Consider the following 21,664-nt stretch of genomic DNA (forward strand, 5'->3'; position numbering starts at 1 on the left):
TTAATGAGGAAAGGCAATTTGGAAATAATCATAAAAATATAAAGTATGAAACTAACTTACTTTGGATCACAGACAGTACTGATCCATCTTTGAGGTTTAACTTTTTAGCAAAACCTGCCTCTTTAGAAAGCAGTCTGGAGTAGAATTATTTACACAGACATAAACAAATTTAGGTGTATTTGGTGGCGCATTACCATCAAAAATAAAACTAATCCACTGTGTCCTCAGTGGCTCTGATTTCGGGACAGATGAAGACTCTTATGTTCACTTTTACATCCAATTACAAAACACCTGCATTGCTTATGAGACATTGTTGTTGCTACAGCTGCTCGAGCGCAGACAAAAATGGCGGACAGCGTACAACTGTCTGAGAGTGGAAATATGCTAATAAGGGACAGTCTGTTAGCAGTCGTGGGCGGTGCTTGAGCAATATGACATCATACTGATCAGAAAATCAAAACGGCTTGATAATTGAGATTGTTTAGGTTTTTTGGGGATTAAAAAAAAAAGGAGTGAATGGAATTTTATCATTGTTGGATGGTTGTTTCCACACACTGCCAAGACACATTTATATGCAACAACCATGTAAAACTGAATATTGCATCTGATGTCCCCTCTAAGGATAATCGGGTTTCTTACAAAGCAAGAATATGTGAAGACTGGATGTGTTTTAATCTCAGCTGGTAGCCATTATTACTGTTATGTTCTCTATTTCGAACTCGTACAGAATGTCTCTCTCTGTCTCTCTGCATGACACTCCCTCATTTTGTCTTTACCCTCTCTCTCATTGGTTCAGGCTCTGCTGCGTTGCCCAGCAACATGACATACTTTGGTAGTGCTAAAGATGATGAAGATGTCGACGAGGAAGAGGATGAGGAAGAGGACTGTGCTAGCAATGCCCCTGCTTCCTGCCAGTCCACTCCACGCAAGAGCAAAGGACCCAACAAATGCATCGCCAACGGTCACGGTACTTACACTCCTCAAATGCACTGAATTACCACAAACACACACACACTTATTCTCATAAACTGTATCTTGCTTTGCGTTTTATAAAACCGATTTACAGTCCATTTTACTGTGTAGTGTTCTGTGTATTAGTGCACTGCCAGTAGCAGACAGCCTGCACATTTGGTTTCATTTAAGGACCCCAGTGAGGTGTGTTATAGTCCTGCCTCTTTCCACACCATACGGTAAATGAGCCGTGACTATATACAGCCCTCACTGTCAGATTGACTACATTTGCTCTATACCATCCATATAATACAAGGTGTTCAGTGTCTGAGTATGCACACATGCAAAAAGCGAAAACTTCAGTCTTCAGTGTCACATGATCCTTCAGAAATCATTCTAATATGCTGATTTATTATCAGCGTTGAAACTAGTGTGCTGCTTAATATTTCTTTGGAACCTTTTAAACTTTTTTCTATGAAATTTTTATTCTGATTATGAATAAAAAGTTTAAAAGAACAGAATTTATTCAAAATATAATTCTTTTCTAGCAATTACTATCAATTTTTATCCATTTAACACATCCTTGCTGGATGCTTATTTATCAAAGAATCTTGAAAAAAGTATCACAGGTCCCAAAAAATATTAAGCAGCACAACTGTTTCAACATTGATGATAAATATTAGAATGATTTCTGAAGGATCATGTGACACTGAAGACTGGAGTAATGATGCTTAAACTTCAGCTTTGCTTCACAGGAATAAATTATATTTTATTTTATTTATTTTATTTTATATATTTTTTTCTATATTTTTGATGAGCATAAGAAGCTTCTTTAAAAAAACATTTAAATAAAGAAACTTACAGATTCTTACTGATGAATAAAATATTTAAAGGGTTGAGGTCAGTGAGATTTTTGAAGATTTTTTAAAATACTTTAAGCAAGGATACATTCAACTGATCAAAAGTGACGTTTATAATATTACAAAAGATTTACATTTCAAATAATTGCTGTTTTTTACTTTCTTTTCATCAAAGTATCCTGATATCCTAATATATTACAGTTTCTATAGTCGTGGCCAAAAGTTTTGAGAATTACATAAATATTGGAAATTGGAAAAGTTGCTGCTTAAGTTTTTATAATAGCAATTTGCATATACTCCAGAATGTTATGAAGAGTGATCAGATGAATTGCATAGTCCTTCTTTGCCATGAAAATTAACTTAATCCCGAAAAAAACTTTCCACTGCATTTCATTGCTGTCATTAAAGGACCTGCTGAGATCGTTTCAGTAATCGTCTTGTTAACTCAGGTGAGAATGTTGACGAGCACAAGGCTGGAGACCATTATGTCAGGCTGATTGGGTTAGAATGGCAGACTTGACATGAGGGTGATGCTTGAAATCATTGTTCTTCCATTGTTAGCCATGGTGACCTGCAAAGAAACGCATGCAGCCATCATTGCGTTGCATAAAATGGCTTCAGAAGCAAGGATATTGTGGCTACTAAGATTGCACCTAAATCAACACTTTATAGGATCATCAAGAACTTCAAGGAAAGAGGTTTAATTCTTGTTAAGAAGGCTTCAGGGCGTCCAAGAAAGTCCAGCAAGCGCCAGGATCGTCTCCTAAAGAGGATTCAGCTGTGGGATCGGAGTGCCACCAGTGCAGAGCTTGCTCAGGAATGGCAGCAGGCAGGTGTGAGCGCATCTGCACGCACAGTGAGGCCAAGACTTTTGGAAGATGACCTGGTGTCAAGAAGTTTCTATAGAGGGTTCAGGTCAGGGAGCTGGGACGGCCATGGTAGAAGCTTCATTCTGTGCTCAGTGACACAATTTTGTGTTGATTTTGATGTTTGTTTTGTATCATCGTCCTGCTGGAAGATGCAACCACGGCCCATTATAAGATTTCCAACAGAGACAGTCGGGTTTTGATTTTTTATCTGCTGGTATTTGATAGAATCCATGAAGCCATGTATCTAAACAAGATGTCCAGGACCTCCGGCAGAAAAATAGGCCCACAACATTAAAGACCCAGCAGTATTTTTAACCGTGGACATGGGGTACTTTTTTTATCCGTCTGCACCAAAACCATCTGGAGGGTTAGCTGCCCAAAAGCTCATTTTTAGTTTCATCTGACCATAGAAGCCAGTCCTGTTTGAAGTTCCAGTCATGTCTGACAAGTGAATATGCTGGAGTTTGTTTTTGGGTGAGCCAGGAGGATTTTTTCTTGAAACCCTCTTGAACAACATGTGGTGATGTAGGGGCTGTTTGAGCATTTTATGTTAGGCTTTCTGACCCCAAGACTCAACAACACGTCCTCTTCTAGGCAGATTTGTAACATCTTTAATTAATTGGAACTTCTTAATTATTGCCCTGATGGTGGGAATGGGGATTTTCAATGCTTTAGCTCTTTTCTTACAGCCACTTTCTATTTTGTGAAGCTCAACAAACTTGTTCTGCACATCAGAACTACATTCTTGGTTTTACTTCTTGTGATGGATGATTAATGGAATTTGGCTTTTGTGTTCCTCATATTTATAATCCTGTGGAACAGAAAGTTATAATAAGGATAATTTTATACTCCTAGCCACCCTGGTGTGTTAAAATTTTTAAAATATTAATGGGAATATACTTTAGAGATATTTTACTTAGACAAATTTTTAGGAGTGCCAATAATTGTGGCCAACGTGAACTAGAGAAAAACTTTTTTTTTTCATAATGAGATATCCCCCCCATTTTCCATCGTTTTACTTCAATGAAAGGTTAGAATTTTGTGAATTTTTCAAATGAAAAATCTAAAGGATAAACAGTGCAGATTTTTTTTCACAGTCACCTCATATTTACTAAGGGTGCCAATATTGGTGGAGGGCACTGTATTTTCATGACTGTTTGTATGATTTATTTAAGTGTACTGATAATTATTTTCACATAACTTTTCATATATCTGCTTGTTATTAATGATGCCACTGGCCACTGTCCTTATTTCCTCTTTCTGTTTAGATTTGCACCCTATTTATAGCTTACATATCAAAACAGGCCAAGCTAAATATAGCAATTTAATAAAGCTCCATCCTCGTCTTTTGAGTTCTTGCCCTATTTCTTTCAGTCTCTGGTTTTGTAACCGGGCCCTAATGCCCACTCAGCAAAATCTGCAGTGTAATCTGACACCTCAGGAACCCAATCCTGTTCCACATACTCGACACATGTCTGAGGGGCTCCAGACAAACTACAACCATACACCCGTGTCACCTCGCTAGGGTTTCGAGGTCAGATTTGACCTCGAGGATAAACACAGTGTGTGTCTAAAACTGGGAACAGCTTCCAGGGTTTTTAAATTTAGATTATTCCTCTCAAATGAATCCCATGCTTATGAGATCCTTGAACACTGACCAAGATTTTTCAGTGGAGCTTCTGCTGCTCTAAATTCGGTCTCTGCACGGTGTGTTATGCCTGTATGTGGGATATCGTGCTGAAAGAACACTCTGTGTGCTACCTAATGAAAATGGGAGTCATGTTGAGCATCCATACTTTATAATGAAACCAGAGCCACTTCTACTTACATACTGTACGAGACCACACACTAAATATGACACTTTTATGTGCACCATTGGCTGAGCTCCAAACTGTTTGAATGATAAGTTGGTCCCTCTAGAAGCTTTCATTAACTAAAGTGACCCAAAGAGCATTTCAATACTTGTTTAGTCTTTTACTGCTAACATTGGACTCTCTGTTCGGTTCACCATCTGTTTAGCTAATGGAGGCTCGAAACTTTGAAAACTTTGCTTCTTTTGTCCAGGTGCAATGTGGGTGGCTCTCAGGAAGAATGAAAATCTGTTATAGTAGATATTCATGCAATAATACAGTTGAAAGCAAGAGATTAGTCTTTAACACAGGCGCTTCTAAAAAGTGAGCACTTTTAGTGGCATTCAGTCATTTGTGTTACTGGGTTTCGGTGATTTATTGATGTTAGTTTGAGAGCTGTAAGCAGCTTTGCTGTTACAATCTTTGAGCTTTAAAATCCCATAAATTCTGGTGTGTTAGACAAGGCCTCTATGCAGACTCTGTTAGCTGCTTGGCAGTCTTCTTTTATAAGAGCAATTTACAAGTCAAGTGCACAGAAAATGGAAAGCAGAGCAGTCAGGTACAGCAGGACCATTCAGCAGAAAGACTCAAACCTGGGACTTTTTTCCACTACAGTATTAAATCACCTGGCTTAGGTCACCTAGGAGGGAAAACATCTGGTTAAAGATGTCAAAAACAAAAATTATGTTGTTAATTACTCACTCTCATGTCGTTCCAACTCTTTGTTCATCCTTAAAACACAACCCTCTTCTGAACATGCATCAAAGACTAAAGTGGAAAATAAGAAATTGTTAAATAAACATGTTTTCTTTGTGCACAATAAGTATTCTCATAGCTTTATAACATTATGCCTGAACCACTGATGTCACATGGACTATTGTAACAATGTCCTTACTACTTTTCTGGGCCTTGAACGTGTCAGTTGCGTTGCTGTCTATGCAGGGTCAGAACGCTCTTGGATTTCATCAGAAATATCTTAATTTGTGTTCTGAAGATGAACGAAGGTTTTACAGGTTTGGAACAACATGAGAGTGAGTAATTAATGACAGAATTAAATTTTTTGGGTGAACTATCCCTTTAAGACTATCAGTCATTGTGCACCCATATTTCACCTGAAGACAGACACAAAAGGATCTAAATACATGCATGTGGTTACTTTTATATGTTCAGTTTTGTTAGTTTTCTTTTACTTTTAGAAATGAAATATGCCTGTATACACTAAGAAAATGTGTTGTGTGCTTTCTCCTCTACCAGTATTTAATGGACAGACACGAGCTGCTGAGGAACACGTGAGCAGTTTGAGGGCCAGAGGGAGAGACGGGGTCCATGGGAAGGAGAAGAACTCTGTAGCATCAGCTAGGACCTCCACTACACACAATCTACGACCCAACAGGGCTGTACAAGAACAAAAACAACAGGTATGACTGGATTTATTATTTAGTTTTTTGTTGCTTTGTTTTTGTGTTTTTGCTTTGCTTTTTATTTTATATTTTTGTTTTGCTTTGCTTTTTGTTTTGTTTTTTGCCTTGATTTGTGGTTTGTACAGATATTTTTCTGTGTTTTCATTGTTGTATTTTGTTTTGTATTTTAGCTTGTTTTCTTTTGTTTTGCTTTTTTGCGGTGCTTTGTTTTTTGCTTTGCTTTGTGGTTTGTACAGATTTTTTTAGTTTTTGTTTTTTGCTTTGATTTTTGTTTTTTATTTTGTTTTTGTTTTGCTCTGTGGTTTTGTACAGATATTTAATTTTTTTGCTTTGCTTTTTGTTTTGAATTTTTTGTTTTGCTTTGCTTTGTGGTTTTTACAGGTATTTTTTTCATTTTTTGCTTTTATTTATTTTTTGTTCTCTTTGCTTTGTTGCATTGCTTTGTTTTTTGTTTTGCTTTGTGGTTTGTACAGATATTTTCTGTGGTGTTATCATTTTTTGCTTTGCTTTTTGTTTTTGTATTTTTTTTTGTATTTTTTTTTTTTTTGCTTTGTGGTTCGTACAGATATTTTTCATTTCCTCTGATATCAACATAACAAAAATAGTTTTCTCCTAATCTTGATCTGATTTTTGCATGAGAAAAATAAATCATATAATCAGCATCTGTCAAACATCATTCAGACATCCCAGTCCCACAAGCTGGCTAGAAGCAAAATTGACCACGTTTAGATCACTATAATATTCACAACAATAAAGTTGTAGCTTCCTTCCTAAGTGTATAACACTGGGGTCTGTCACTGACAGACATATAACTATTTCAGCTTAAGTGAGTCCCAGATAAACGTAAAATTGAATTTGCTCATCCATGATGCAGTAGAAGATACATAGCATTTAGAAATGGCTTTTGTTACCTCCAGGCCAAGAAAAACAGTTGAGATTTGGAGAAAATGAGTTTTGTTATGTCAAGATAACAACCATTGTCTCTTAGGGATTCAAATGTATAAATTTTGAAGATAATGAATTTCAAAAATATTCTGATATTAGGGAGGTTTTTGAATAATTTATACCCTAAAATCCTGCTTTTCTGTAAGAGATGCAAAGCAAGCTGCAGTAACATATTTTTAAATATAGACTCTTTTATTACAGTAAAAATTATTTTTATATGCTGATATTTGTTGCTGTTATACACCACAATATATACTTAGCTGCTCTTTGAATGACCTTTATTATGAGTGAATGATGAATAATTGAAAAGCAGAAAATGTTCCACTTTCACACACAGTGTTACCTATTAGAACATTACTTTCCAATGCACAGTGTTATTTGCCTCTGTATTACTGTCTGCTAATCCAGTCAGTACAGAACAGTGGGATAATAGAGACTATGTAGGACCCATTTGTGAGTGTTCATCAGAATTTCCTCCCCTTCTGCCAGAGCGTCCTATGGGCTCGCAGAGCAGCATACGGCTAGCTTTACCCTATCCCCACTATCCTGCAGCAGGCCTATAGCAACACATGATGTCATCTCCACCCAACCCCCCTCTCTCTCTCCACACACAGTCAAATCCAGTGGAGTGTGCAAGGACCACATACTTGGGACTGTGTCCAATTTTTGTAAACATGAACTGTGTCTCCATGTGCTGGACCGATTGTAGATCTGTTGTGGTTTCTGTCAAGAACTTTGGTTTTGCAGACAAATTAATCGTCTCCCATCCCCCATCGCATGCAGATGGAACAATCATAGTACATGGCCCAGGTCACGTGCATGAGCTCCCCAAAGAATGAAAGAACGGCTCCACTGAGCCCCCTAGTGGAGGAATATGGTCACTCTGAGAGGAAATAATTGGAGGTTGCTGTTATGCATGAAATTTGAGGAAGTTATGTTTGCTTCTTCTTGACAACAACGCTTCCTTGCCTTTAAATCACATGTCATTAGTAAAAGAAGAGCAAACACCAAACCCATGTTGTAGCACTGGAGAACCACAGCGTTTACTGTTGCTCAAACAGTTGCGGCAGAATCATAGTTTTGATTCCCAGGGAGTGCGTGTACTGCTAAAATTGAATTAATTAAGTTTTTAAGTTGCTTTAAATAAAAATTGAATGATTTAAGTTATATATGTTAAGCTATTTATATAACATTTACAAAATTTACAAAATATCTTCATGGAACATGATCTTTTTTTAATATCCTGATGATTTTTGGCATAAAAGAAAAATCAGTAATTTTGACCCATAGAATGTATTTTTGGCTATTGCTACAAATATACCCATGCTACTTTGAACTGGTTTTGTGATCCAGGTCATGTTTGTCTGCAAAATCAAACTCATATGGTGCAATCAAAATGCAGAAACATCAACAAAGCATAAAACAGGAAATTATGCCATTGAGAGGATCATTGAAGACTGTAGTAGGTCAGTAAGTCTTTTAAAGGGATAGTTCACCTAAAAATGAAAATTACCCCATTATTTACTCACCCTCAAGCCATTTTAGGTGTATATCACTTTCTTCTTTCAGATGAATACAATCTACAAAACATCCTGGCTCTTCCAAGCTTTGTAATGGTAGTGAATGGCTGTTGAGATTTTGAAGTCCAATAAAATTCATCCATCCATCATAAAAAGTGCTCTGCACAGCTCTGGGGGGGTTAATAAATGCCTTCGTACTTCGTACTAATTCATGACCAGTGTTCTATTTTGCTCTTTTCTCTGCACTTGCGCATTCGTCACTGCGTTCACTTACATCCTATGTCATCCGCTGGAATGCCACTCTCTTGTGAATGCACATACGACAGTTAGCGAAAGCTAAAGATTACAGTTTATAAAGTTATAAATATGAATATTGTTCTTAGACAAAAGTACAGATTTGCTTGTATAAAAATAATTGGAGTTTCAAAGGGGTTTTGGGATTTTTTCTTAATACCAACATGAATACAAAGAATACCTGATGAATACTAAGTACTTGTGACATGTATTAAATTTTCTAAAGTGTATGAAATAACAAAACAAATCATTTTTGTCATCCCGCAGGCCTCCAAAATGAATGGAACATCGGGAGCATCTGCTGCCAGTTCTAGGAAGACGAGAGAACTCCGTAGTCCCCCGACCAAAGCTGTGAAATACCCCAAGGGCCACGTGACTTACACCAAAGCCAGACTGCTCAAAGAGGCCAAGCTCAGCCTGAGCACACACACACGCCACACCCACACACACCCTCAGCACTCCAACTCAGGAAAAGCCCAAACCAGCCACGCCAAGATGCAAAAACAGGTGCTATCACCAGCAAGCGCTGGGAGGCTGTGTGGGACGGACACTTTCCCACCCAGACGAAACGGACTGAGACAGTCAAAGAGGCAGTTGGAGTTAGCCGGGGTTAGTCTGACCGGAGAAGAGGTTGAGGTCAAGAGGGTCAAAGTGCAAGTGGTTCCCTTAGAGACACGAAGTAGGAAAGCAGCTCAGGAGACGCCGCTGAGATCGCAAGTGACTGGATCGCAACGGCCCAAACGGGCCTCGGCGGGGAAGCTCATGTTCACCAAACAGATGCACTGTAAAGCCACCGTTCTGGCCAAGAACAGCCCCACTACCTCAACACGGGACATTTTGAAACCAGCCAACTCCCCCAAAACATCAGAGACCCCCAAAACAAGCAATTCTCTAAAACAAGGCAATCCCTCTAACACGACTGAGCCCCTCAACCATGCTGAGCCTAAAGAGCGAGGCCGGCGCAGTGCGGAGGTTACAGAGGTTCCTGTTTTCTATCCCGGCACACGTGAGTTCCACGACCCGCTGACTTATATGGAGTATGTGCGGGGGCAAGCAGAGCCATATGGGTTGTACCGTGTTGTTCCTCCGGCGGATTGGCGTCCTGAGTGTAAGCTTAAAGAGGAGATGCGCTTTGTCTCATACGTGCAGCATGTGCACAAGATGGGCAGACGCTGGGGCCCGAATGTACAGCGACTGGCCTGCATCAGAAGACACCTGCGGACACAAGGCATTAATATGGAAGAGCCTCCACTTATAGGTAAGAAGTGCAATTGACAGTCAGAGACATTCCACTGCATGGTAAGGCTCAGTACAGCTCACTTTTAGGGGGGTTTCCACTATGTATAGTACCCAGTGCCTGGTACCACCTTATTTGAGGTTCCAAGCAAGTCGTACAAATACCAAAGCCACTGGAAGGCAAGCCTGCAACCTTCAGCCAAAAAAGCGTAATGGCTAAAGCTAATGCTGCAGCCATTATGCTAACATTTTTCTTTAATGGATGTCAATGGAGAAGAGGCTTTACTATGCTAAATTAACAGCTTTTTTGAGAAAACAGCGTATCATTTATTGAATCAACAGCCTAGCAGCTAGTCTTCAACATGTTTTACACTAAACAATACTTTTGGATTGAACAGTTTACGTTGAAAAAAAGCAGTTTTATAAGAGAAGTCACTGACTTTTTGCGACAGGTGGGATTCAGCTTACGGCGCTTCTCATTCATTCCTATGGTATCCGTAAATGCTGATTGAAGGTGCATTCACGGCATATCGGAATTCCCGTAATTACAACATTCCAACTTGGAAAAAGCATTCACGTCCTTGTAGAACTTGTAATTACAACTTGTGAACTGGGAGTCTTCTGAGAGCTACGACTTGTACCACATGACCAACGTAGGCTCTTTAGGTGTTGATAGTGTTGCCATAGAAAAATCATAATTTCAAATCCGAGGACGTGAACAGCTCCGAGTAGAACGTAACATGTTGTCATCTTGAAATTATGGTAATTACGATATGGCGTGAACTCAGCATAAGTGTCGCATAATTCGGACTGACGAGTCATGAGAATGACGTCAAGGCTGTAATGTGATTGGTTATTAAGGCACACGTGATCTAAGTTGACCGTTATGCTCTTCTCCCGATAGTAAGTAATAAAGACCCTCCCAATAATAAGACAGCAAGTAAATCTCTGCCAATACTAAAATACTAAACACTAAAAATGATCCAGATCACTGATTGGTCAGACAGAATCACCAACGTCAGTGGATTTGCAACTTAAGACACCAAACATGCTCGATTTAAATAGTCAACAACAGCCAAGGCAGTATCATTTGTTCGTACGACTTTTTTAAATGACTTGCTTTAAATGGCTGTCGCACGCAACTTGAAAAAAGAAATGGCTGTATCGTGGTCAGTAGACAAGATGGCGGTGCAACTATAACCGTCAGTCTATATTCCCACCCACTTTGAAGCAGTACTAAACTGCAGTGAAAAAGCAAACTGAGCTAAATGTCTTGACCCTAGTCAGACACCGCTACATTACTTAAAACAACAACAACACGAACAAACAATGAATGGCTGTATTTTTATTAACATTAACAAAGATTAGTAAATAATGTAATACATGTTTTGTTCCGTGTTCGTTGTGTTGGATTTGTATACAGCGTGCACTGTTTGTGCACATGCTTAAGTCTTCTCCATTTTTCGTCCTCAGTGGCTCTGATGTGAAAAGACTCTTATGTTCACTTTTACATCCACAACTACAAAACACCTGCATTGTTTATGAGACATTGTTGTCGCTACAGCTGTGCAGTGTGGAGAAAATGGCAGACAGTGTACAACTGGCAGAGGGCAGGAATATGATAATATGGGACAGTCCGTCAGCAGTCGTGTGCGGGGACATAGCAATATGACGTCATAGTCTTTAGAAAATCAAAAGAGCTTGATGTTTGAAACCGTTTAGGTTTTTTGAAAATTAAAAAAAAAGAGTGAATTGATCATTGTTGAGTAGTTGTGTCCACACAGTGCTAAGACACATTTATATGCAAACACCATATAAAAGATTAGAATTTTGCATTTGATGTCCCCTTTAAAGAAAGTAAGATTCATGTTAATTTACTATCTAACTTGTAGGCTGCGCAGCTATATTTTAAGTGCATATCTGTTGGTCATTCAGTCACTGACCTGTTCAGTTTGGACAGATAAGCGAGCTCATGCTAGCAAAGGCAGCTTCCTTTGACAAGATTACACAGTGCATCTAGAGCCAAGACAGATAGACAGCTCAGTCTGGTCTCTTGTTGACTGAATGAGGAAAATCATCTAGGCGATGCCAGACAGAGCTGCTGCCTCCTTGCCAACCTTAAATCCTTCTTTAGTTTCAATGTGCCACTCAAACAGTGACACGGCTGGCACTAATGCGAGCCGTTTGAAAGCCTGTGACTAATGGGGTATGTGCGCACACATTTAGAGATAAAAGTGCAGCGAAATTAAAGAAACAGCCATTTGCAGCAATGTGGAGATTTATTTGTATGCTTTTTGCGTCCTTTCAGGCGGCTGTGAACTGGACCTCGCCAGATTCTTCCAGATCCTAAATGAAATGGGTGGAATGCAGCAGGTGACAGACCTGAAGACGTGGGGCCGTCTCGCCGATCTTCTGGGCATCCCGCGCTCAGCTCAAGATCGGCTGGCCAAGCTCCAGGAGGCGTACTGCCAGTACCTGCTCTCCTACGACTCCCTGTCACCGGCCCAGAGGGCCCAGCTGGAGAAGGAAGTGCTGGCAGAGAAAGACGCCCTGGAGAAAAGAAGTGGGCCCCTAGAGGGCCAGGGAGACATATCCCAGCATGCCGCTCTGCTGCTTCCACGCTGCGAGCCCAAAAATGGGCTGGTGAATGGAGCATTGCACCGAAGCGGAGTGCGTGAGCACCTCAGAGAGCTGGACCCCACGGCAAAGACCACCCGGCAGAGAAAACTAGAGAAGAAAGGGGAGGAAGAAGGGGTGATAAATGAACATCACAAGTGCATATACAGGGTATTTTTGCTTTATTTATTGGATACATAATTAGAGGTGAGGAAAACAATTATTTGACTTCCTACTGATTTGGTACATTTTCTCACTGACAAAGAATTTATCAGTCTTGAATTTTAATGGTAGGTTTTTTTGAACAGTGAGAGACAGAATAACAACAACAACAAAAAATCCAGAAAAATGCATTTTTAAAAAGTTATTGATTTGCATTAAAAAATTGATTTGCATTTTAATGAGTGAGTAAGTATTTGACCCCTTCTCAAAACATGATTTAGTACTTGGTGGCAAAACCCTTTTTTGGCAATCACAGAGGTCTAACATTTCTTGTAGTTGGCCACCAGGTTTGCACACATCTCAGGAGGGATTTTGTCCCACTCCTCTTTGCAGATTCTCTCCAAGTCATTAAGATTTCAAGGCTGACTTTTGGAAACTCCAACCCTCAGCTCCCTGAAAGGTCAGGAGACAGTCTAGGCCACTCCAAGACCTTGATCTACTTCTTCTTGAGCCACTACTTTGTTGCCTTGACCGTGTGCTTTGGATAATTGTCATGCTGGAATACCAATCCACAACCCATTTTCAATGCCCTGGCTGAGGAAAGGAGGTTCTCACCCAATATTTGATGGTACATGGCCCTGTCCATTGTCCTTTTGATGCTGTGTAGTTGTGTCTCCTTAGCAGAAAAACACCCCCAAATGGTTCCACCTCCATGTGTGACGGTGGGGATGGTGTTCTTGGGGTCATAGGCAGCATTCCTCCTCCTCCAAACACGGCGAGTTGAGTTGATGCCAAAGAGCTCGATTTTAGTCTTATCGGACCACAACACTTTCACCCAGTTCTTCTCACATGTTCATTGGTAAACTTCAGACGGGCATGTACATATGCTTTCTTAAGCAGGGGGACCTTGTGAGCTCTGCAAGATTTCATTCCTTCACGATCATTGACAAGATCCTCCTTTGTAGTTCTGGGCTTATTCCTCACCGTTCTCATGATCACTGAAACTCTACGAGGTGAGATCTTGCATGGAGCCCCAGACTGAGGGAGATTGATAGTTATTTTGTGTTTCTTCCATTTGTTAATAATTGCACCAACTGTTGTCACCTTCTCACCAACCTGCTTGGTGATGGTCTTGTAGCCCATTCCATCCTTGTGTAGGTCTACAGTCTTGTCCCTGACATCCTTGGACAGCTCTTTGGTCTTGGCCATGGTGGAGAGTTTGGAATCTGATTGATTGCTCCTGTGGACAAGTGTCTTTTATAAAGGTAACAAACTGAGATTAGGAGCACTCCCTTTAAGAGAGTGCTTCTAATATCAGCTTGTTATCTGTATAAAAGACACCTGGGAGGCAGAAATCTTGCTGATTGATATAAGATCAAATACTTATTTCACTCACTTAAAATGCAAATCAATTTATTGAAATGCGTTTTTCTGGATTTTTTTTGTTGTTATTCTGTCTCTCACTGTTAAAACACACCTACCATTAAAATTATAGGTGCTGGTTATATAATTATTTAGTTATTTCACAAATTCCATTCAAGAAGTGAAACTTGTATAATGTATACATTCATTCCACACAGACTGATATATTTGAAGTGTTTATTTCTTTTAATTGTGATGATTATAACTTACAACTAATGAAAACCCCAATTCAGTATCTCTTAGAATACTGTAAAAAGGTTCAGTATTGAAGACACCTGGTGCCACACTCTAAACAGCTATTTAACTCAAAACACCTGCAAAGGCCTTTAAATGGTCTCTCAGTCTAGTTCTGTAGGCTACACAATCATGGGGAAGACTGCTGATTTGACAGTTGTCCAAAAGACGACCATTGACACCTTGCACAAGGAGGGCAAGACACAAAAGGTCATTGCAAAAGAGGCTGGCTGTTCACAGAGCTCTGTGTCTGACCACATTAATAGAGAGGTGAAGGGAAGGAAAAGATGTGGTAGAAAAAAGTGTACAAGCAATAGGGATAACCGCACCCTGGAGAGAATTGTGAAACAAAACCCATTCAAAAATGTGGGGGAGATTCACAAAGAGTGAACTGCAGCTGGAGTCAGTGCTTCAAGAACCACTACGCACAGACGTATGCAGGACATGGGTTTCAACTGTCGCATTCCTTGTGTCAAGCCACTCTTGAACAACAGACAGCGTCAGAAGCGTCTCGAGGACAAAAAGGACTGGACTGCTGCGGAGTGGTCCAAAGTTATGTTCCTGATGAAAGTAAATTTTGCATTTCCTTTGGTAAATCAGGGTCCCAGAGTCTGAAGGAAGGCACAGAATCCACGTTGCTTGAGGTCCAGTGTAAAGTCTCCACAGTCAGTGATGGTTTGGGGTGCCATGTCATCTGCTGGTGTTGGTCCACTGTGTTTTCTGAGGTCCAAGGTCAACACAGCTCTATACCAGGACGTTTTAGAGCACTTCATGCTTCCTGCTGCTGACCAACTTTATGGAGATGCAGATTTCATTTTCCAACAGGACTTGGCACCTGCACACAGTGCCAAAGCTACCAGTACCTGGTTAAAGACTACAGTATCCCTGTTCTTAATTGGCCAGCAAAATCGATGGGGTATTGTGAAGAAGAAGATGCGATATGCCAGACCCAACAATGCAGAAGAGCTGAAGGCCACTATCAGAGCAACCTGGGCTCTCATAACACCTGAGCAGTGCCACAGACTGATCGACTCCATGCCACGCCGCATTGCTGCAGTAATTCAGGCAAAAGGAGCCCCAACTAAGTATTGAATGCTGTACATGCTCATACTTTTCATGTTCCTACTTTTCAGTTGGCCAAGATTTCTAAAAATCCTTTCTTTGTATTGGTCTTAAGTAATATTCAAATTTTCTGAGATACTGAATTGGGGTTTTCATTAGCTGTCAGTTATAATCATCAAAATTAAAAGAAATAAACACTTGAAATATATCAGTCTGTGTGGAATGAATTTATACATTATACAAGTTTCACTTCTTGAATGGAATTAGTGAAATAAATCAACTTTTTGAAGATATTCTAATTATATCACCAGCACCTGTATACTGATCTCTTCTTTGTCAGTAGGCAAACATACTAAATCAGCAGGGGATTAAATCTTTTTTTGCCCTCACTTTATATTTACAGTGGTGTGGACGTTTATTGTTTGTCTGTCTTTCACAGGGAAAGTCGTTCTCACTAACGACATTCTACAGGGCAGCCAGAAATACTATGAACATGTGCTTCAGCAAAGAGCCAGACACTGCTGAAGTTGAGGTACATCTTCATGCTGTTTTCATTGATGTACAGGAATCATTGATGTTGTTTTTAATCATGTTCACTGTCATGTCTTTGCTACAGAGGGAGTACTGGAGATTGGTTGAGGAAAAGGAATGCCATGTTGCTGTGCACTGTGGGAGGGTTGACACAAAGACTCATGGGAGTGGATTTCCTGTGGGCAAGTCTGAGCCATTTTCAAAGTAAGGGTTTTTAAAAGAAATGTACATTAAAGGGATAGTTTACCCAAAAGTGAACAGTTTGATACTGTCATTTACTCACCCTCCATTGGTTCTAAACCTGTATGGGTTTCTTTATTCTGCTAAACACAAAAATATATATTTGAAGAATGTTGGTAGCAAACAGCTGAAGTCAGAGGCTACCATCAGCTTTTGGCCAAAATATTTTTTTGTTTAACAGCTGAAAGAAACTCTTAATTTTTGGGTGAACTATCCTTTAAGTTTGTGTATGCTTATAACATTACTTAACACATCAATTACTAACAATTTTTTAATACAAATATTATTTTTAATAGAAATATGTTATTATGTTAGTTCATAATTTATTAAATATTTTATGTATTTATGTTATATATATATATATATGTCACCTGTAAAAAACTAGACAGAATAATTGTTATATATATTAATTACTAATTATTATATATTTATATATAGTCATATTAAGTGAATATAGGCATCTCAATGTACAGTATGAAAAATGATTATTCAAATATTATATTGATTACAAAGATGGTGAGATTTGCAAAGATTATAGTGTTATTATGCTGCTGTCATATGTAACATTGTTTAGTGAAGCAAAATCCAGTCATTTCAATAGGATTCCACGCAATCTGGAATTTTGCGTGAGGGTGAAAGATTTCAACACACAGGTTTCGCAGTGGGTTCAAGTTGGTCACGCAGATTCACCACGCTGACCAACAAGAAGCTGCTTGCGTTGACTACTTTGTGAGCTGTTTCATACATTTACACTGTTGACAACAGACAATGGAGCTTTTTTGCCTCTGGAATTTCTTGAATGTGACTAAAGTTATATTATAAGTGTTTTTAAATAACTTTAAAATCTTAGTCAAAACAAAACAGGAAATGAGCAGGTACGATTACAAATCAAATATTGGCTGATATGTTGCACAACCCTAGTAAAAATATATTGATGTTTAACAGTACATACAACCTTATTGTAAAGTGTTACCTGTACAAGGTAAACTAATTGTGCATGAAATATTGGTAGACTCTGCAAACTCTAATTGGCTTGTCCTGTTCCCAAGGCATGGATGGAATCTTACTGTCCTTTCCAATAACTCAGGATCCATCTTACGTCATCTTGGTGCTGTGCCAGGTAATGTTTCCTGAAAAACAAACCTTTCATGCAAACAATAAAGTCGCATGCTAGATCATTTAGAATGATGTGTATATTTGATCTGAATCTGTGCAGCAGTAAAGGTTCAGTACATCTGTTTGTGTTTGCATGAAGGAGTGACCATCCCCTGGCTGAACATAGGCATGGTCTTTTCTACCTCATGCTGGTGTCGGGACCAGAACAGCCTTCCATATATAGATTACCTACACACTGGTGCTGACTGCATTTGGTAAGAGTTTGTAGTCATACATTACAGTGGGCATAAATTGAACCCGAATGGCATGTTCACTAATAAATGTGTCTCTCTCATCCTCAGGTACTGTATTCCAGCTGAAGAGAAATCAAAACTTGACAAAGTAGTACACACACTGCTACAGGCTAACGGCACTCCAGGGCTGGAGATGCTAGAGAGGAACATTATGGTGAGAGAAAAACATAAACTCACTTTTATTTATGGTCTTTTTAAATTCACCCTCTTTGTTGTTTAATATGATCATTCTACATTGATCCCTTCATCCTTGTGACAGATTTCTCCAGAGGTGCTCCGTCGAAAGGGGGTGAAAGTGTACCGGACAGTGCAACAGAGTGGTCAGTTCATGGTATGTTTCCCAGGGACCTTTGTGTCTAAGGTGTGTTGTGGCTACAGTGTCTCAGAGACAATGCACTTCGCCAACCCCCAGTGGATGAAACTGGGCTACGAGGCAGCTAAGGTGAGATACTCGACGCACGGACGGACAAAGCCAGATGGAACATGGCTTGGTTCAACTCAAATAGAGCTGTATTTTTATCAGCGAGGATTTGCCTGTTTTCTGTGGGAGTGTGGAGCTTTCACGTTTGTGTGTCGTGTTTGCGTTACAGGACCTTAAACGGCGTCGTATAGAGGAGCCTTTCTCCACGGAGAAACTGCTCTACCAGATCACTACATGTGAGAGGGACAACAAGCAGCTCATGAATGCAGTCTCCAGTCTCATTAAAGATCTCAGGTCAGTCTGAAACACGAGGCTTGCTTTGACTGAGATTCAATGGCCAGAAACTTTTTTTGATGACCCTTAGCAATTATGGAGGAAGACGATATAGAGCAGAAGATTCCTTAAGATTTACATTTATGCATTTAGCCGACACTTTTGTCCAAAGCGACAAAAGAGTAAAACCAATTTGACAAGGAACCAAAAAATTAGTAATATACAATAATAAAATGATGCAAAAAAAAAAGACAACATACAGAAAACTAAAGGTTCTCTTTCATAGGTTCACTCAACGCTGCGTAGAAGCTTACGCATTGGGAAACACCCCTGGTGTGACGATTGTCTGAAGCCCTATAGAATCACGCCAATTCATTGGCTGATGGCGCGAAGCTCCACCTCACGCAATACGTGACCTACCTAGATAGCGCGCGCGCCATCTTATTCCTCAGATTTTCCTCTCTTCAGAAGCGTTCGCTTCTCTTGGTTTTTCTGTAAGCCCAATTCGACGATTTCGTGAATTATATTCACTTCAGCGACCGCATTAGTGGAAATACTTCTCCTAGCGGTGAGTGAATATGGATTTTCGCCGTTGCCATCCTCCGTGCTCTCGCCTCATGTCGAGTGATGATCAGCATGGTAAGTGCGTCAAGTGCATGGGCCTTGCCCATGCGCGCGACGCTTTGTATGGCAATTCTTCATGCAAATGCTGCGAGAATTTTACTTTAAAAACCTTGCGCGCTAGACTCGCGGTTTTTGGAGATGAATCCGCGGCTTCCTCCCGCCGTGCAGCTCCGGAGGCCTCCTCCCTCCGTGAAGCCGCGGCCTGGAGTTCTGATGTGGAGCTCGAGGCGATGGAGAGCGAGCAGTTTTCACTTTCTTTCCCTCCTTCGCCCGAGCGCCGTCGCGCGGTTTCTCCGGTTGTATTTTCTCGCGGCTGTCTTGCACCAAGCCCGGAGGCGCGAGATTTCGTTTCCTTTGGTTTGGAAGACGTTTTATTTACCGCGGCTTCCGACTCTGAGGACTTCGGATCCGCGGCGCCCGACGTTCTCCCGCCTAGCGGCCAGGAGGCGCGGCCTTCCCCAGCCTATTCTGAGCTGGTTGATGTTTTGACGCGAGCTACGGAGAAATTAAGCTTAGATTGGCCGGATGAACCTCGTGAATCCCAGTCATCTAAGCTTGATGAGCGCTTTCTCTGTAGCTCTGGGGCGCGTCCGGCGAGACGTAAGCTGCCTTTTTTTCCTGACCTGCATCACGAGATTTCCAGGTCATGGAAGCAGCCCTTTTCTTCACGTCTCACTAACGCGGCGGCCGCTGACTTCACCAACCTTGTCGGTTCTGTGGAGCAGGGTTATGCTGCAGTCCCCGCTGTTGAAGACACGTTGGCTGCGCATCTCTCGCCTAACTCCGCCCCCTCTTGGAAGTCCCGCCCTCTCCTCCCCTCTAAGCCATGTAGGACCACTTCCGCTTTAATCGGGAAGTCCTACATGGCGGCGGGCCAGGCGGGCGCAGCTCTTCACACCATGGCCATTCTTCAGGCCTATCAGGCAGAGGTGTTGAAGGAAATGGACGAAGGTGACGGTTTGACTCCCGAGGCGGTTAAAGAGCTTCGCAGAGCTACCGACCTAGCTCTTCGTGCTACTAAGCACACAGCCCGTGCGGTTGGACGCAATATGGCGGGCTTAGTGGCAGCTGAGCGCCATTTGTGGCTTAATCTCACGGAGATTAGGGAAAAAGAAAAGGTTTTCCTTCTCGATGCCCCTATCTCTAGCTCTGGCTTATTCGGCGACGCGGTTTCCACCGTCGTGGATAAGTTCAGGGCGGCTAAGACGCAGTCAGCTGCGTTTAAGCAGTTCATGCCACGGCGTTCGCGCGAGTCGGCTAGCGCTTCATCCTCCAGGGAACGTCCGGCCCCGGGGAAGGAGCCAGTTGGTAGAGCTAGTGACGCGGCGCATCCCCCACCATACACGGTCTGGGGAGCCCGTGGTCGCCCTATGTCTCGCCAGCGCCCTCGCAAGCGGATTGATCTAAAGCACCCTGGGAAGCCTCCCGCGGCTTCCTCGGGTCGCTCCTGATGTGTGTGGCAGAAAGAGGAGAGCTTCCCCCGTCCTGTCGGATCGCGACAGACCGCTGAAGCGTATCTGTCCGTCCCCAGTACGCTCTCCTCCACCAACTGCGCAGTCCTTGCCGCTTCGTGCGCTTCAAGGTCAGCAGGCCATTCCTCCTGTGTGGCGGTCGTTGAAGGTAGGAGACACCTCCGGTTTTCTCCCCTCAGGGCCGCTGCAAGCTGCAGGCATTGTTCGCGCGGTGAGGGACGCCCAGAGCTTTCCCCCCGCACCGACTTTCCCTGCCCTTCCCATTGTGGCTTCATCAAGCCACGTCCCCGCGTTAGAGGACGCTATGCGCTCTCCTCAGCCGCGGCTGGCCGCATGTCCTCCCCTTCTAAGGGACGCCCACAGCGGGGACCCAGAACTGGTATCCCCCTTGGACTGCCCCGCTCTGCTACCCCTATCAACATTCCTTGGAGCATGGCAGGATCTGCCAGGAGTGTCACCCTGGGTTCTTCGAACAATCCAGTTTGGTTATACGCTCCAGTTTGCTCGCAACCCTCCCCGTTTCAATGGGGTCCTTCTTACTGCAGTGAACAGCGCAGACGAGGCTTCTGTCCTGCAACAGGAAGTTTCCTCCCTTCTGCTCAAGGGGGCAATAGAGGAGGTTCCCTCTTCGGAACTAAACCTAGGCTTTTTCAGCCGATATTTTTTAGTACCGAAAAGAGATGGAGGCCTGCGTCCCATTTTGGATCTACGCAGACTCAATTATTCTCTTTACAGAGGGAAGTTCAGAATGTTGACGCTCAAGAGCATTCTTTCCCAGGTCCAGGAAGGGGACTGGTTTGTCACTGTAGACTTGAAGGATGCTTACTTCCACATCCAGGTTGTCAGGAGACACAGGAAGTTCCTAAGGTTTGCCTTTGGGGGAAAGGCGTATCAATACAAGGTCCTCCCTTTCGGTCTAGCTTTGGCCCCGAGGACATTCACCAAGTGCATGGATGCCGCTCTGGCCCCGCTGAGGCTCCAGGGGATCCGAATCCTCAATTACTTGGACGACTGGCTCATCCTGGCCAACTCCAAAGAGCAGGTGAGCTGTCACAGAGACTTTCTTCTTCTCCACCTTCGCGCTCTAGGTCTCAGGTTGAACGACAAGAAGAGCGTGCTTACTCCTTCTCAACAGACCACGTTTTTGGGAGTGTGTCTGGACTCTACTGCGATGCGGGCCCGTTTGGCTCCCGCTCGAGTAGAGAGCATCAAATCGTGCACGGCCCGCTTCGGGCCAGGCCGTCACGTGTCA

The 21,664-nt window shown here is 41.9% G+C and overlaps 1 protein-coding gene across 2 annotated transcripts in view; it reads left to right on the plus strand.

The window, feature by feature from the left end:
- The window catches only part of jarid2a (jumonji and AT-rich interaction domain containing 2a), a 70,654-nt gene that overhangs the window by 40,049 nt on the left and 8,941 nt on the right, over positions 1 to 21,664 (plus strand). Inside the window, exons 5-15 of one of the 2 annotated variants that reach the window (XM_073846614.1) lie at positions 797 to 967; positions 5,785 to 5,948; positions 8,978 to 9,968; positions 12,255 to 12,733; positions 15,882 to 15,974; positions 16,059 to 16,177; positions 17,263 to 17,333; positions 17,469 to 17,583; positions 17,671 to 17,776; positions 17,882 to 17,953; positions 18,213 to 18,337. In XM_073846614.1, the coding sequence (XP_073702715.1) occupies positions 797 to 967; positions 5,785 to 5,948; positions 8,978 to 9,968; positions 12,255 to 12,733; positions 15,882 to 15,974; positions 16,059 to 16,177; positions 17,263 to 17,333; positions 17,469 to 17,583; positions 17,671 to 17,776; positions 17,882 to 17,953; positions 18,213 to 18,337 (2,506 nt within the window). Of the gene's footprint in view, positions 1 to 796; positions 968 to 5,784; positions 5,949 to 8,977; positions 9,969 to 12,254; positions 12,734 to 15,881; positions 15,975 to 16,058; positions 16,178 to 17,262; positions 17,334 to 17,468; positions 17,584 to 17,670; positions 17,777 to 17,881; positions 18,065 to 18,212; positions 18,338 to 21,664 lie in introns of both variants that reach the window. The other variant, XM_073846613.1, reaches the window with a different exon arrangement.

The sequence above is a fragment of the Garra rufa genome, chromosome 9 (assembly GCF_049309525.1).
Source record: "Garra rufa chromosome 9, GarRuf1.0, whole genome shotgun sequence".
In the NCBI taxonomy this organism is placed as follows: domain Eukaryota; kingdom Metazoa; phylum Chordata; class Actinopteri; order Cypriniformes; family Cyprinidae; genus Garra; species Garra rufa.